The following is a 17,482-nucleotide window of genomic DNA, read 5'->3' as shown; positions in this document are numbered from 1 at the left end:
TTAATGTCAAAAATTTAAAAATATGATCCTTAATAAAACTTAAAAAAACATTACTTATTAAGACTCTTATCATTTCAGAGAAAGAAAGTCACACCCAATGCGTTAGGGCACGACATTCTATTTCCTCAAAAATGATTTAGTCCAAAATACTCTTATAATAAAAATTCAAAAGAATATCCATTTATTTAAGATTTAAGAAATCGCGGCCCAATACGTTAGGGCACAATTTCTCAAAATCCTAAACTTGGAATATTTACTTTGTTATCATTTTAAAAAAAAAATATTTCTCTCGAGAAATCAATACGTCACATCCAATACGTTAGGATACAACATATTAAATTCCCGACAACAAGCTTTTTATTTTATTTTTTGATTAATGAGAAACTCTCGATCGTTAGATTTAACGAAGAAAATCGGAACCCAATACGTTAGGGCTCAATTTCCTTGAAAATCCTAAATACGAGTATTATCTCAATTTTGAAAATTTTTGAATAAAATGATTTTGATGCTTGAATGATATTGAACATAGCCTTTTAAGTGAATAGAATGCGATAAATGATAATATACAACATGGAGCGCTAATTCGTAAATAAAACATACACTAATGGATAATAAATAATAAATAGATTCGAAAGAAAATACATAAACCTATTTAAGAGAGAATTTAAAGGTAATGACTAAAATAATATGAAATCAATAATATATAGAATAAAAATAATTTATTACAAATTATATATGTATATATAAAAAGTATTGTATAAAAACATTTTCAGATAAATCTTTAAGACATATAAATATGTAAAGTGAATTTCAAAAATATATTACAAAATAGGAATATCAAAGAATATATACAAATCATGTTGAATTTACCTAAAATATAAAAAAGCGAGATAAATCGAAATAATAGCAATATATATTGACTTTCAAAATAATGATACATTATAATTTTTTTAAAAAGGGTAATATATATACATATAATTCAATAAACTTATAGCCATAATACATATAAAACGTAAAATAAAATGGAAAATACTAAGCTTAATCATTAAAATAGTATTAGATTCAAAATTAAATATTTTTTTAAAAAAAAATAGTGGAGTAAGAAATCAAGCACATTGAATTAATAAGGATTTAAATTGAACTCCAAGCAGAATTAAAGGAAAAAAAATGAAGGGTCCAATTAAAAAGCGCGAATAACTCATAGGGCTCGAATGGGAAAATATCTCCATCCTTTGAAGCACGTCACTTTATTAGGGCTAAAAAAATAAATAAAATTCGCAGTGGTATCACCTTCTTCCTTTTTTAAAATCGTAAATAAGTAAAAATAATCGAAAAAAAAGAAAACAGTAAGCCACCTTTGAAAAAACTGCCAATCGTTCTCCCTTTTTTATTGATTTTTCTCCCCCTCCCTCTACAATGAAGGGAGAGGCCTCTATTTATAGTTGAGCCTCCCCAAATCCAACGGTACAGATCAATTACATCAACGGCTAAGATTAAAGGGTATCTACAAATTAAATCTCTAAGATTAAAAAATCATATCTTCTAAGATTGCATATCATATCCAAGATTGCATATATCATATCTAAGATTGCATATCATATCTAAGATTGCATATCCTTGAAGATTATGTTTCCATAAGCTTGTAGATGGACCTTCAACCTTTTTAAATAATGGGTCATTCCGATCGGGCCAAATGATATAATTTTGTATGGACTTAGACTTTGTTTTATTATTTTGGGTTTATTATTTTTTTGCGAGCCCAGTCTAAAATTAGGTATTACAGCTGCCCCTCTTTGCTCGTTGTCGTGTAACAGGAACGGAGCAAAGACTTTTAAAATGCCCAATTTTACCCGGTCGTGCTGGACCTTGGTACTCTTCTTCTTCAAGTAGCCTCATTCTTTCTACTTCATCTTCAGAGGTATAGGGATTAGCGCTTCAATCTACTCCACTGCAACTTCAGGGAGATAAGACTTATAGCTTCAACTTGATCTGCTGTCACTTAAAGATGAATTTGACGCGATCTGCTCTTTTGTAATTTCAGAGAGATAAAATCTATCACTTTAATCCGCTCCATTGCAACTTTATGGAGACAGGATTTGCCATCTTTAATCTGCCCCCTGTAACTTCAGGGGGATAATATTTGCTTTCTCAGTCTGCTCCTCTACAACTTCAAGGAGATAAGGCTATATGCGATCTGCTCTCTGCAACTTCAGAGAGATAAAATTTGTGATTTTAATCCGCTCCACTGCAACTTCAGGGAGATAGGATTATAGGCTTTAATCTACTCCATTGCAACTTCAGGGAGATAAGATTTTCCATCTGCAATGTCGTGGAAACTAGATTTGCCGTCGTGGCTTCAATCTGCTCCGCTACAATGCCAGGGAAGTAAGATTTGCTGTTGCGGCTTCAATCTTTTAAATTGCAATGTTGAGGAAACAAGATTCACCGTCGTAGCTTCAATCTGTTCCATTACACCGCCAGGGGAGTAAGATTTGCCGTTGCGGCTTTAATCTGCTCCACTATAATGCCAAAGAGATAGGATTCGTTGCCTACAGCTTCAATCCGCTCCACTTTAGCTAATCCAAGCCTTAACGCCAAGGAGATAAGATTCGCCGTTGTGGCTTCAATCTTTTCCATTGCTACGTCAAGGCGATAAAACTGATGTCTTCGATCAGCTTCACTTCCAGTACAGGAAGGCAAGATCTGCTATTTTCAACCTACTCCACTGTTGCTCAGGGAGATAGTATTCACAATCTTCAACCTATTCCACTGCTGACTAGGGAGATAGGACCTACAATCTTCAATCTATTCCACTGCGGCCCAGGGAGATAGAATTCTCAATCCTCAACCTATTCCACTGCTGACCAGGGAGATAGGGCTGGGGTCATCGATCTGCTTCGCTGACGGTGCATGAAGGCAAGATCTGCTATTTTTAACCTGCTCCGCTACAACCTAGAGAGGCAAGGCTGGTGTTTTCGATCTGCTTCGCTGTAAGTGCAGGAAGGCAAGATCCGCTATTTTTTAACCTGCTCCGCTGCAACCCAGGGAGGCAAGGCTGGTGTCTTCGATCTGCTTTGCTGTCGGTGTAGGAAGGCAAGATCTGCTATTTTTAGCCTGCTCCGCTGCAACCCAAGGAGGTAAGGCTGGTGTCTTCGATCTGCTTCGCTGTCGGTGCAGGAAGGCAAGATCTGTTATTTTTAGCCTACTCCGCTGCGACTCAGGGAGGCAAGGCTGGTGTCTTCGATCTGCTTCGCTATCAGTGCAGGAAGGCAAGATCTGCTATTTTTAGCCTGCTCCGTTGCAACCCAGGAAGGCAAGGCTGGTGTCTTCGATCTACTTCACGCCAATACATGAAGACAAGATCTACTTTATTCGATCTACTTCGCCACCAGTATGGGAAGACAAGATCTGCATCTTCGATCCACTTCGCTACCAATATAGGAAGATAGGATCTACCATCTTCGATCTACTTCACGCCAATATATGAAGACAAGATTTGCTTTCTTCGATCGCCACCAATATGGGAAGACAAGATCTGCATCTTCGATCCACTTCCTACCAATATAGGAAGACAGGACCTACTATCTTCGATCTACTTCACGCCAATACATGAAGACAATATCTGATTTCTTCGATCTATTTCACCACCAGTATGGGAAGACAAGATCTGCATCTTCGATCCACTTCCTACCAATATAGGAATACAGGACCTACTATCTTCGATCTACTTCACGCCAATACATGAAGACAATATCTGCTTTCTTCGATCTACTTCACCACCAGTATGGGAAGATAAGATCTGCATCTTCGATCCACTTCGCTACCAATATAGGAAGACATAATCTGCTATCTTCATAGATCTGCTCTCTGGGAACATGACCTGTATAATGAACCTAATTATGCCTAATGATTAGGATGGCATAAAATGAATCAAATGCTCCTAACTAGACATATGTGAATGGTGTTTGCACGAATGCATAATTTTAATTTTTTTTCCGAGAATGATCCCACTTAGGTTGTCGTTGCTCGAAGTTTATTAAGGCTTTAACACTGATGTGCTCCAACACCTTCTTGCTTGGCTGGCTTTTCTGAAGAAACATTTAGTCAGGTTGCCCCCCACTGTAAACCTCAAAGTTCAATCCATTAGGGCGTAAAATTTGTACCACCATTCTCCCACTATAACGCAAAAGGTAGGAATATATGGATTTTTCTTGATCCTCTCCTATCACAATTCAAGGATACAAGATCTAAATCTCTCTGGTCCCTTACACCATTCCCAGGGTATCGTACCAAAGGCTCATGCATAAATGAAGGCTTTCTTCTCCGAGAAAACCTCTTCCTACTGTCTGGTGATCATTGCTTACTTGTTTATTTAAGCTTTGTCATTTTGTTCAATGAATGTTTTTTTTAACAACAAAATCCAAAGAGAAAGTCCTAATTTAGACTCTTCCTTTTCAGATTTCCAACCTTTAAACATGGTGCATTCTAAACAATAGTCCTGTTTCAGGTTCCTGTATTATTTAGAAACTTCTAGAGTAATATGCCAAACTTCCCTTGTGAAAGTTTTATTAGTCCATTAATCATTATTCCAATGCAACATGCTTGCAAAAAGGGTATAACAATGGATAAGAATACAATTGGTTCTGAGCATAGCTCGAAAGGAATAGATTATCAAAAAATAGTAAATAAGGATAACAAAGAAATTGATTGGGAATGTGTATCTTGGAAAAGAATGAAGTATTCCAAGAATAGCAAATTCAATATAAAAATTGGATGCCCCAGATATCGCAGCTTGAACTTCTCTATACAAACTTTCTGAGTTTGACATGTGTTTAGGAGATCTACAGTACTCTGTCGATGTCCCAAGATGTTGTCTACCCTTTCCTGTTGATATAAGATCATCATATGCCCCAATCTGATCAAAATTTGAACTGCTCTGATCACCTCATGTCCCATTCTGATCAATATTTGAGCCGCCCTTTTCGGGTTTTCAACTCAAATCCCCTTTGGTCTCAAGGCGCCCTTTGTTGGTTTTCACCTTGGCCTCTCCATTTTCTTTCTTCTTTTTTTTTGAAATATTTTTGATTGAATCTGAACTCATAGGATTAGGCATGTCCTTGTTATCCCTTTCGACGCTTTTCCAAATAAGGCCTTCCACATAAGGTCCTTCCTCGCTTGGGATGAAGTTCTTTTTGTATGGGAAGGATCTTCTTCAATACCAGGTCCCTCTCAAAGAATTCTCTAGGACGAACTTTTTTTGTGAATGCAAATCATTTACTTTTGGCGCATTTGACCATGATGGACAACTTTGAACATTCCTTTTCAATCGGAATTAGATTCAAAAACTCAGAAAGAATTTTCTCTTCAATAGGCAAAACCGTGATGGGCCCAAGAGAAAGGTATTGCCCCGATAGAGTTTTTTTGTGCCATCTTTTTGGGCGATATGGCATTAATCGTGAACAGACTGCAAAATTTTGATATTGTGCTGTTGTTCAAATTTAGTACATTGTCAGATATGATCCTTTTGGCGTTCCATATGATTCTTCAAGAATTTGCTAACTGTCGACTTTGTGACATTGGCATATGAAGCAGCTTCCACTCATTTAGTAAAGTAATTGACGATCACAAAGATGAATCAATGACCGTTAGACTCTTTTGGCGAGATCGACCAAATGACCTTCATGCCCCACATAAGGAGAAGTCATGTATCCCAATGATTTTTTGTAGGGTAAGATCTGTTTCTCGACTTGTTCTACCATCCTTAACAAGTTCAGAAATAGGCTACAATCTATGTAATCTTCAAAGTTATGAGATCCCTCTAAACACATATCTCGCTCAAAAGGAGATTCTAAGTCTGTAGCAGCGTCACTCATGTCATTGATATCTAGGGACCCATAATAAATATAAAAGAATATACAAAAGAATGTGTTTATGAATAATTATTTGCACAATATAATTATGAATGAAATAATGATGTTGAAGAAAATCCAAAAGAATGAAAGAATAATTATTTCGAAAAGAATGAAAAAATATTAGCTCAAAAATAAATGCATAGATGTATTTTATTAGAATAATGATGTTCAGACATGAGCCTATTTCAAAAAGGAATTCCTATCATTTTTAGGCTAAAAACAACAAGAATGTTCTGAACATTACTCTGAATAAGCTCTAAAGACTATAGAGATTTCTTCCGCAATCCAATTACTTAGAACACTCCCAAATTTATAGGGGCGGACATATAACAAGGTCCCTTTTCAATTATGTCTTTGTATATGACATTGATGTGAACACTTCCTAACACCTCTTCATATATTGCATTCACCCCATTATCAATCATGATTGGGTAGCGGATTTTCTGCATTAGATGAGTCATCCAACTTGACAATACCCATGTTGATAAATTTTTTAATTAGCTTTTTGAAGGTAATGCAATTCTCTATTGAGTGCCCCGTAATTCTCGCATGGTACTCACATTGTGCGTTCGCATCATACCACTTGGGATACGGAGGTTGTGGAGGTTTTAAGTAGGAAGGGGCAACAACATGTGCATTGAACAACCTTTGATACAGCTCCTTATACGACATCGGTATTGGTGTGAACTGGAGCTTCTCAGTACCTTGTTTCCTTGTTTCACTCCAAGTTCTTGTCTCAATGAACCTTGTTGACTAGCGACCACCTTTCTTAGCTGATTCACCGTAATCAGCTTGCTGTACGGATTTACGCTGTTCACCTCATTTTCCTTTGAGGCTTGCCTTCTATTATTTCCTCCAGCATCAATCTTTCGGCTCCTTATGGCGCTTTCAATCATTTCACCATTCATGACTATGTCAGAAAAGCTTTTTGTAGCACTTCCTAACATATGTATGATGAACAGGGCTTTCAATGTATTTATAAAGAGCATTGTCATTTCTCTTTCCAAGAGCGGTGGCTAAACTTGGACGGCGACCTCCCTCCACCTCTGTGCATACTGCCTAAAGCTCTCGTTCGGCTTCTTTTCCATATTCTGAAGGGTGATTCATCAGTACCATGTACATTACATGACTGTACTGTTTCATGAATGCTTGTGCTAAATCCCTCCATGAACCAATCATGCTACGGCTCAGTTGATTGTACCATTTAGATGCTGCCCCTATGAGGCTATCTTGGAAATAATGTATCAATAGCTAGTCATTGCTAACATATCCAGCCATTCACCTGCAGAACATGGTGATATGAGCTTCTGGGCAAGTTGTGCCATTGTACTTCTCGAATTCTGGTATCTTAAACTTGTGAGGGAGTACCAAATCTGGAATTAAGCTCAGCACTTTAGCGTCAATCCCGCGATAGCTTTCAGTGATTTCCATCGCCTTGAATTTCTCCTCGAGCCATTTACACCTTTCCTCTAACTGCTTTGGTAACCCCTCCTTTAATCTTTCCTTTTCAGCCACTTCATCGAAGTCAGGAATGGTGGAGTTAGTAGGGTTGTTTCCGGGGTTAGAGCCCAATCCAGCTTGAAAGTTTGAAGCACCAGCCTGGGACTGCTGAGGCTTAATTGTGACAGTAGGTTTGTGCGGATATTCAGCTTGAGCTCGCACATGTGGAGGAGTGCAGCCTGTAGGATAGAGTGGTTCATCCTCATTACCCTCTTCGACATCAGCCATGGGACCCTTTCTCTTATCACCTCCTCCAGTCAACAGTTGGGTTAGCTTTGCCATCATATTATTTTGGGATTCCATTATTTTATCTATCATTTTTTGTTGAATCTTCTCAAGCTGCTCATTCATTTGTTGTTGAAGCTAATCCTGCATTTCTTTTTGGAATTGTTCTAGCCTTTGGTCCATGTCTTTAGTCTTTGATAGAGTACCGTAGCAGTGTTTGGCAAGTTGGTTGGTTTCCAGATTAACTGAGGAATGATTTTAATCGATTAGGCTCTTTTAGTGGACTTTAATGTTTATGATGTCATGCAATGCGAATGCATGCAATGAACGCATAAAGAGATGTTGATTCTGATTCAATTCCATTTAGAAAACTTTACTAGAAAACAAATCTCTTTACATAAAATGGATATTTATGCGGCCTTGCCCTCATAGGCGGATATATTCGATCCTCTTCTTCATTTGAGCGTTAAGATAAACCTCACGAACTCTTCAAAAATAAAGTCTCTTCTATCTCTTTTTTGCTCGATCCAGGCCGTAACTTGTTGCTCACTCATCCTCGTAATGCTCGTTGGCTTCTCTTTAAGAAGGTTCAGCAGCTCTCGAATAATCTTTTCCATCTTGAATCCTTGGGCAACAGAGCCATAGTCGTGTAGTCCTCCATTAAATTATCATCCTTCTCTTATCATGTGTTCTTGGACCATATTCGGACAACCATATTGTCATCCACTTTATCAAGAAACCCATTTTCTTATGACAAGCTCTCTATTTAGCAACTGAACGTAAACCAACACCTCTTTTTTAAGATGCAAATGCAATGCAATTATAATAAAAACAACATAAAAAACAAGTTAGTACAAAGTAAAAGCAAATGAATAAAGTACCTACTCGGGTGACCTCTAGGGGTTTGGCATAGTTCTACCTAGGGCAAGTTCCTAAGATTCATTATATGAGGTTTGGCTTCTAGAGCAAGGGTACCCGAACTAGCAGATTCCTCAATCCTCACCCATTATAGGCTCATATGGACCGAGTTCAGTTCAGGGGAATACATTTCCCTATAGATGCACAGAGATGAAAATCTCACGAAGACATAGGTACGAATATATCCCGGAAGCGGTCCACTACCCTGCACGGAGGTGAAAACCTCACGAAGGACTAGTTTCTCGCTCCCACTTAAAGGGGTAAAATCATTCAACTCATGTAATGTATAATGCAAAGATCAATTAAGCAAGAAAATAATGAATGCAAAAGGATCTCATGAATTTTTTTAAAAAAAATATTTTCTCGACCATAAGACAAAAATTAATCAACTTTGTGGCTCGACTCTCTTATTTTTTAAAAATTCCCCAGCGGAGTCACCAAGCTGTCGAAACCATTTTTTAAAAACAAAAAATTTAGGTTGTCGACTTTAAAAAAAAACATAAATTGGGAGTCGCCAACAATCTTTTATTGACGTGTGATTAGATCACCTAAAAAAAGCTTTGGTCTACGAGTTTTAGAAAAATGGATCCGGGAGTCGGTTACGTACGAGAAAGGATTAGCACCCTCGTAACGCCCAAAATTGGTACCTAGTTAATTAATTAGTGTCTTAATGTCGAAAATTTAAAAATATGATCCTTAATAAAACTTAAAAAAACATTACTTATTAAGACTCTTATCATTTCAGAGAAAGAAAGTCACACCCAATGCGTTAGGGCACGACATTCTATTTCCTCAAAAATGATTTAGTCCAAAATACTCTTATAATAAAAATTCAAAAGAATATCCATTTATTTAAGATTTAAGAAATCGCGGCCCAATACGTTAGGGCACAATTTCTCAAAATCCTAAACTTGGAATATTTCCTTTGTTATCATTTGTAAAAAAAAATATTTGTCTCGAGAAATCAATACGTCACATCCAATACGTTAGGATACAACATATTAAATTCCCGACAACAAGCTTTTCATTTTATTTTTTGATTAATGAGAAACTCTCGATCGTTAGATTTAACGAAGAAAATCGAAACCCAATACGTTAGGGCTCAATTTCCTTGAAAATCCTAAATACGAGTATTATCTCAATTTTGAAAATTTTTGAATAAAATGATTTTGATGCTTGAATGATATTGAACATAGCCTTTTAAGTGAATAGAATGCGATAAATGATAATATACAACATGGAGCGCTAATTCGTAAATAAAACATACACTAATGAATGATAAATAATAAATGAATTGAAAGAAAATACATAAACCTATTTAAGAGAGAATTTAAAGGTAATAGCTAAAATAATATGAAATCAATAATATATAGAATAAAAATAATTTATTACAAATTATATATGTATATATAAAAAGTATTGTATAAAAACATTTTCAGATAAATCTTTAAGACATATAAATATGTAAAGTGAATTTCAAAAATATATTACAAAATAGGAATATCAAAGAATATATACAAATCATGTTGAATTTACCTAAAATATAAAAAAGTGTGATAAATCAAAATAATAACAATATATATTGAATTTCAAAATAATGATACATTATATATTTTTTAAAAGGGTAATATATATACATATAATTCAATAAACTTATAGCCATAATACATATAAAACGTAAAATAAAATGGAAAATACTAAGCTTAATCATTAAAATAGTATTAGATTCAAAATTAAATATTTAAAAAAAATAGTGGAGTAAGAAATCAACACATTGAATTAATAAGGATTTAAATTGAACTCCAAACAGAATTAAAGGAAAAAAAATGAAGGGCCCAATTAAAAGGTACGAATAACTCATAGGGCTCAATGGGAAAATATCTCCATCTTTTGAAGCGCGTCACTTTATTAGGGCTAAAAAAAAATTCGCAGTGGTATCACCTTCTTCCTTTTTTAAAATCGTAAATAAGTAAAAATAATCGAAAAAAAAGAAAACAGTAAGCCACCTTTGAAAAAACTGCCAATCGTTCTCCCTTTTTTATTGATTTTTCTCCCCCTCCCTCTACAATGAAGGGAGAGGCCTCTATTTATAGTTGAGCCTCCCCAAATCCAACGGTACAGATCAATTACATCAACGGCTAAGATTAAAGGGTATCTACAAATTAAATCTCTAAGATTACAAAATCATATCTTCTAAGATTGCATATCATATCCAAGATTGCATATATCATATCTAAGATTGCATATCATATCTAAGATTGCATATCCTTGAAGATTATGCTTCCATAAGCTTGTAGATGGACCTTCAACCTTTTTAAATAATGGGTCATTCCGATCGGGCCAAATGATATAATTTTGTATTGGGCTTAGACTTTGTTTTATTATTTTAGGTTTTTTTTTGTGAGCCAGAGCTAAAATTGGGTATTACACTTATGTCTGGCAAACCCCTACTACTGGCGATCCCCTATGTCTGGCAAACACTTGTGTTTGGCGAACCCCTATCACTGATGAACCCTTATGATGAACTCACCTATGGAAAACTAACATATGGCGAACCCTTATCATGAACTGCCTTAATCCATTCGACTGTTTATCAACCTATCCACAACTACAACATTCTTCAAATGTATTTCAAGTAGTATAAATACACACAAATAGATATAAAAGCCCTTAAACAGTCCATAAAATGTCCATTAACAAATCCAAAATAAAAGTAGAATCTATTCCCTCAAACTTAAACCCATATTGCGATCTCTTATGAACTAAAAACCATTTCAAATACACAATTAAGGTACTTTTGCCTTTGGATCACCAACGTGCTCATTTCACCACTCCACACAAACTATGCCTCAACAAAAACAGTCACAAAAGGGTGTAAGCTTAACCAAGCTCAGTGAGTATTCAAGATGCTACAATAAACTACAAACACAAGAGTTAAAAACGAACATGCTAAACAACTTATCTTCTTATAGCATTATCAAACACCATATTATAATGATACATTGGCAACTTGTGAGGATGAAAATCCATATTAAAAGTAACCATTGGATACATAGATCTCCATCATTGCACACTTGACTCATAGAGTCTATACCGATCCCATAAAGTGTAGTGTGAAGCTAGCACTCTCGAATACACAACCATGTCCCATGAGTGGAGCAATGCTCTATATTCTCTTATCCCTTCACATGTCCCAATAACAAACACATAAATGAGTACTCAAATCCTATGGCATGCCAACTATATCCAATGTTTTCAATGGATCACAAGGCTAATATATCCATTTCACACATTAATTTTCTGGTTTATGCACACTCTTTCATCATATTCATATTACTTGTCACTTCCATATATATAATGCACCTCAAGTGCAAACACTTTGCTTAATAAGTCAAACACACTTTCATATCAAATGCGTGTGCATAACCAACTATTCACAAGGCATAATCAATCATTTATCCAACACATATATTCATTTCACACACTTAAACATATCATAACACATGTAAGCTTACTTGTAAAATAACAAAGTTTAAGTAAGAACACTTACTCTTAAGACTTAGATGTCACATCCCAAAAATTGCCTAGAAGAAATAGGAATACAATTTAGATTTTTATTTAGCATAAGGTAATAAAACTTAGAATGCCTTAAAAATTATTTTTGTTAAAGGATTAAAAAGAATGAGCCTAATGGTTCAATGGTAAGCCTTTAACTTACCCTTGGTCCCAAGTTCAAAACCCCTTGTGGGCATTCAACCAAATTATTTTATTTCCTTATTTTTGCCCCATAAAATTGCTAAATTTTTAAACTAGCCCTATTAAAATCTATTTTTTAATTTAGTCCTTAAATTAAAGTAACCCAATTTTAAAATAATTTCTAATCCTATTCCAATTAGGGATTTTTTTTATAAATAACCAAGTTTTCCAAAACCTAGAATTTAACCTAGAGAAATTTTCAAAAAATATATTCCCAAATTCTTCTCTTTCTCCATCATTACCAAATCAATTACCAAATGATTTAAGGTTTTCAAAATCAACCCTCTCCTCTCAAGTGTATCGTATATCTCCTATTCGGAATTAAGGTTTTTGTGTTTTCAAATCAGGTCTAGGATCTAAACTTAAACCTTTGTGTATAATTTTAGTAGTAGAAAGTAAAGAACAAAGGTAGACGAACCCCTAGGAGAACCCCCTGTCTATGCGAGCCTTTAAGCGCAAGCCCCTGTGTGTGAACCCTTTGTGTGTGAGCCCTTGCATGTGGAACCCTATAGGTGAGCCCTTGTATGCGGACCTCTATAGGCGAACCCCTATTGCGAACCCATATACAAAATTATATAGGAATAAGTACACGAACTCTTTGAATAAACGAGTGAACCCATAGATTATTATGTAAGAACCCTAATTTATTGTACATGCGAGTCACTTGTTGATTATTACATGCGAGTCACCTGTTGAGTATTACATGTGAACCACCGTTATTGCGTGTCAATTCTATGTGTTATACACGAGTCATATGCATCATGCAAATCCTAGAAACTATGAGATTCATATGTATCATGCAGACCCTAGGAACTATGTGAGTTGTATATAAATCATATGAACCCTAGTTAAAATGTGCAAACCCTACATGTAGTGCTTTGCGAAGCCTTATATGTGTTAGCATGCGAGCCTTAAAAAATATATGCGAAGCCCATAAGCTGTATTGTGCGAACCCTATATGTGTTAACAGGAAAACCCCTTACATGTTACATGCGAACCACCTTCTTGTGAGCATGTTTGTAAATCTATGCAAACCTTATATGTCTTTTATGGGAACACATGTGGCATAAGTATGCAAACCTTATATGTCTTTTATGCGGACCCCAACCTTGCGAACCCTACATTTGTGAGCCTTACATGCAAACCTGTATGTACCTGCTAGATAACTAGGCCTGTTAATTCACATGAAGATCCTGCATACGTGACACTATTTTAACTCGCACAAATTATATGTCTATGTGAAATTGACATGAATATATGCATAATCACATGCCAAAATCTAGTATGAAATATTGAATGTAGCATCAATTGATGAAAAATAGCATATCATGCTAAGTATATGTGTATAATTACATGAAATTGGGTATGATGAACAGAGGAGTTCTGTTGGAGACAGTGGCAGTGTAACTCCACACCAAAAGTCAGTACTACATGAAGTAGGTAGCAATATCATCAAAACTAGATAAACCAAGATGATAGTTTAAAAAGCCATTAAAATTGGGCAACTGGGATGGTAAATTATTGTAGTAAAATTCTTAGCCACAGATGACAAGTGAACGACCATCGTCTTCGAAAATCAAACCCGAGATGATCAATTATTGTTATGTGTTTTGGAGTGTCGAGTAATGTTAGAGGATGGATAGTATGGATGATTAGGAACTTCAAACTATAAATTGAATCGCATCATTTATAAATTGATTATGCACTGATTTATTATATGCTCCATGAAGAATGCTTAGTTCACTACTATGCTATTAATTATATGCTTTACTGTCTTTACAATTATATATAATGATTTATAATTGAGACTCCCATTGAGCTGTCATAAGCTCACTCCCCCTTTTTTTTACTTCTTAGGTAACGCAAAGAACTAGGTCTAGGAATGGCATTGGAGGAACCTCGGATTAGTAGTTTGTTTTTCTTCATATTTAAAAGTTTACATTAAATTTTTTTCGTAATACTTTTTTTTGGGTTGTAATTTATAATTATTCTTACTTTTATATCTTAGGTTTGAGATTGTTTAACTTATCTATATTAAGCATGTTACTTAATTATTATGCTATATGATTTAGAAAACTATTATTTTAAATGTTTTCCCCTGCTTTACAAAATACTTAAAGTTTTGATATATCTTTTCTTTAAAACCTTAACCATTTTCAAAATGCTACGATAATAGTATCATAATTAAATTTCTATGAAAAGATGATTTAATGAATCAATGTTTTATTCTTTATAAAAAAAACAAAAGAACGATTTCCCTACAAATCAACGTAACTAAAAGAATGGCTTTACATGCTCACTTCGGGGATCGAATGTAACACCTTCGACTTAGCTGAAACTCCTTGGTCGGGTCGGAGGTGTTACATTAAGTGGTACCAGAGCCTAGGTTTTTTAAACACGATTTTGAACTTTTAAAGAACTATGAATGCATAGAAATAAAATATTTTTATGAGTTTTATTGAAAAACTAGTCCAAGGAACTTGATGCCTGGAACTTTCTAAGTAGTAGAAAAATACTTTAGATAGAAACGTAGCATAAACTGAACCCTTGAATTAAAATTACTATTTGCTTGAAATTGTAGAAATATTAGTATGCACACTTAAGGTAGACTTGGTAGGGGTAGACCTTGTATGGTTGTACCTGTTGAACCGCCTATGGTATAGGGAGAAAACCCAACCCAGGATTTTGTAGAAAAATTCTACCGCCAACAATGGCGGAGATCATAAGAACGTAGATATGAGAATGGGAAATTAGAATGATGGAATCGTGGGAGACGATACTATGATTCAAGCTATGCTAAAAGCTTTCCAAAGAGCCGTCAGATCGGGTAATGGAAATGGAAAGATGGCTGTCAAAAAAATCATGTCTATTGGGGTCGAATTGTTCAAAGGGGTCGCTAGACCAACTCCCAATATAGCAGAGTACTGGATGAAAATGATAAAGAGAATTCTTGAGGACCGGGAATGCACTCTTGGGCAGAAGCTAAAAGGAGTCGTGTCCTTGTTGGGAGACAAGGCATATAGATGGTGGCAAGCCATTGTTAGGGGAATGCTTGCGGAACGAATTACTTGGAATTATTTCCAAGAGCCTTTTCAGAAAAATTATATGGGTCCATGTTATGTTGAAGCTCACAGACGTGAATTCATCGAGCTAAAGCAGGGAGATATGTCAGTTTTGAAGTTGACCGCCTCTAGATGTACTAACATCCAGAGTGTGAATACTGCAACTAAAGACATGGAATTGAGGTGCCTGCAAGTATACGGGTCAGATTGTATTATAGTTTTACAACAAAGTAGGTAAGTACTCCAAGGATCGTACCCAAGTGAGACGAGTACTAAATTAAAGTTAATCTAAACGTAAATAGAATTAATTAGTAATGTAAATAAATTATATTATGATAAAACATAAAATACATATTTTTAGGTTTTATAAATAAAGAAATAAAAACTGCATAAATAAAATGAAATTTGGAAAACTAATTTCTAAACTTAATCAAATCTAGACATGGGTGATTAGCTTTTCTCAATGGTCATAATGAATTCCTATTTCAGGTTTTTATTCAATCAACTAGCCATTACCCTAGCAGGGTCTCTCGATCTTCCACTAAACTAATGAGTCGACAAGAACTACTTATCTCTCAACCTCAAAGTCTAAACTGATTCGGGGCTAAAGTGTTCACGGAAAGGTCATACCAATTTTGGGTTAATTCCCACCTAAATGACTTCCTAGGGTCGTCAAGCTTAGTGTTTAAGTGCTTCCTCTCCCAAACAAATGATCCACTAAGAAAACTCTATATAGAAATTAGTCAATCACACCTCATTTGCTAATCCCCCACAAAAGGATTAGTTCCTTATGGAATTCATAAACATAATAAACTTGATGATAACAATATGCATGACAGATAAATTAAGAACAAAGTTTAGAGAATCTTGATTGTATTCAATTAATGAAGCATAGAAATCCTCAAATGTTTGATTGTGTTTACAACCCAAATTTGTCAAAGAACATTAAAGGAAATTAACTGAAAAAAATTAACTGAAAAGAAACCTAAAGTCTAAAAGAATAGAAATTAAAAGAATATGAAAAACTATCCTCAAACAAGTGTTAAATGAACCTATTTATAGAGATGGAGTTGGCTGTTGTCCTTAGCCCTAGGTTTGCTGACGTTTACGTGTTAATTTTCTTTCTATGGACCAAAACACCTCTTGCTCGTAATTCTTCTTGTATAGTGACGTTGTCACAGCACCTAGTGTTTGTGTCGTGACATTGAAGGCAATATACTCTGATTCGAGTTTCGCTTTAGTGGTGTGTGATAACACCAAAGGCAGTATTGGAATTCTTGTACGCTGCTGCATATGTTGCGACATTGGAGTTCTTGTTTTGCAACACTGCGACCAACCTTGAGCTATTTTGTCTTTGAATGATGTCTTGCAGACTCACTTAGTACGTTAGCTCACCCTTAGGCCTATTTTTTCCCCTAAGGTCATAAAATGACTCAAAATACATTTTTATTGAATTTAAATCTAAGATGGAAAACATAACTAAAACATGCTAAAATTGGTCATATTCATGCTCTTTAAGTATGAAAACTAGTTTAATCTGCTACACCGAATTAAGGTAGATTAAGAGTACGAAGCTAAAATCCTCAGATTAAGTCGCTATACTCTTCACTTAGTTGCGATGAAGGAGGATACAAGTGTAAGGGTCAAAGAGGGCTTAAGGTACGACTTGAAAGTACAAGTGGCAATCCTCTAGGAGAGAAATTTCAAAAATTTGGTTGAAAAGAAAAAATTCTAGAGTAAATCAAACGCACAGAATGAGAAAAGAGGTAGAAAATTTTGAATAAAACGGAATTAGGTTCAAGAAATTCAAATCATAGGCCTGCAAAAAGGGCTAAGCCACAACCCAAGCTCAATGACGAACGAGCTCCAAAGTGCCATTAATTTGAAAAACACCACACGGGAGAATGTTGGAAAAAGATCCGTGTATTTTTTAAGTATGGATAAAAGGAACACCAAATTGAAGATTGTACGCTTTGGAATAGGCCTACTCAATTGCAAAATCAAGGCCAAAATTAAACTTAAGGACAAGAAAACCATGGTCCCAATCGAAACAACAAAATTCGAGGCCAGAGAGCATCAACACAAGGTGTAAATGAGGTAGAGGCGAGG

The 17,482-nt window shown here is 35.3% G+C and overlaps 1 protein-coding gene across 1 annotated transcript; it reads left to right on the top strand.

The window, feature by feature from the left end:
- The first annotated feature begins 15,092 nt into the window (after positions 1-15,092).
- LOC105775323 (uncharacterized) lies at positions 15,093-15,611 on the top strand. Its single transcript, XM_012597844.1, has one exon. It carries the CDS (start codon positions 15,093-15,095, stop codon positions 15,609-15,611), a length of 519 nt encoding a protein of 172 aa, XP_012453298.1.
- The last annotated feature ends 1,871 nt before the right edge of the window (positions 15,612-17,482 follow it).

The sequence above is a fragment of the Gossypium raimondii genome, chromosome 10, assembly GCF_025698545.1.
Source record: "Gossypium raimondii isolate GPD5lz chromosome 10, ASM2569854v1, whole genome shotgun sequence".
Lineage (NCBI taxonomy): Eukaryota > Viridiplantae > Streptophyta > Magnoliopsida > Malvales > Malvaceae > Gossypium > Gossypium raimondii.
The sequence above is the reverse complement of the archived record's forward strand: the minus strand, read 5'-3'. Positions and strand labels throughout refer to the sequence as shown.

Coding starts and splice junctions, on each gene's coding strand:
- LOC105775323 (XM_012597844.1), top strand. CDS start 15,093: ATGATTCAAGCTATGCTAAAAGCTTTCCAAAGAGCCGTCAGATCGGGT.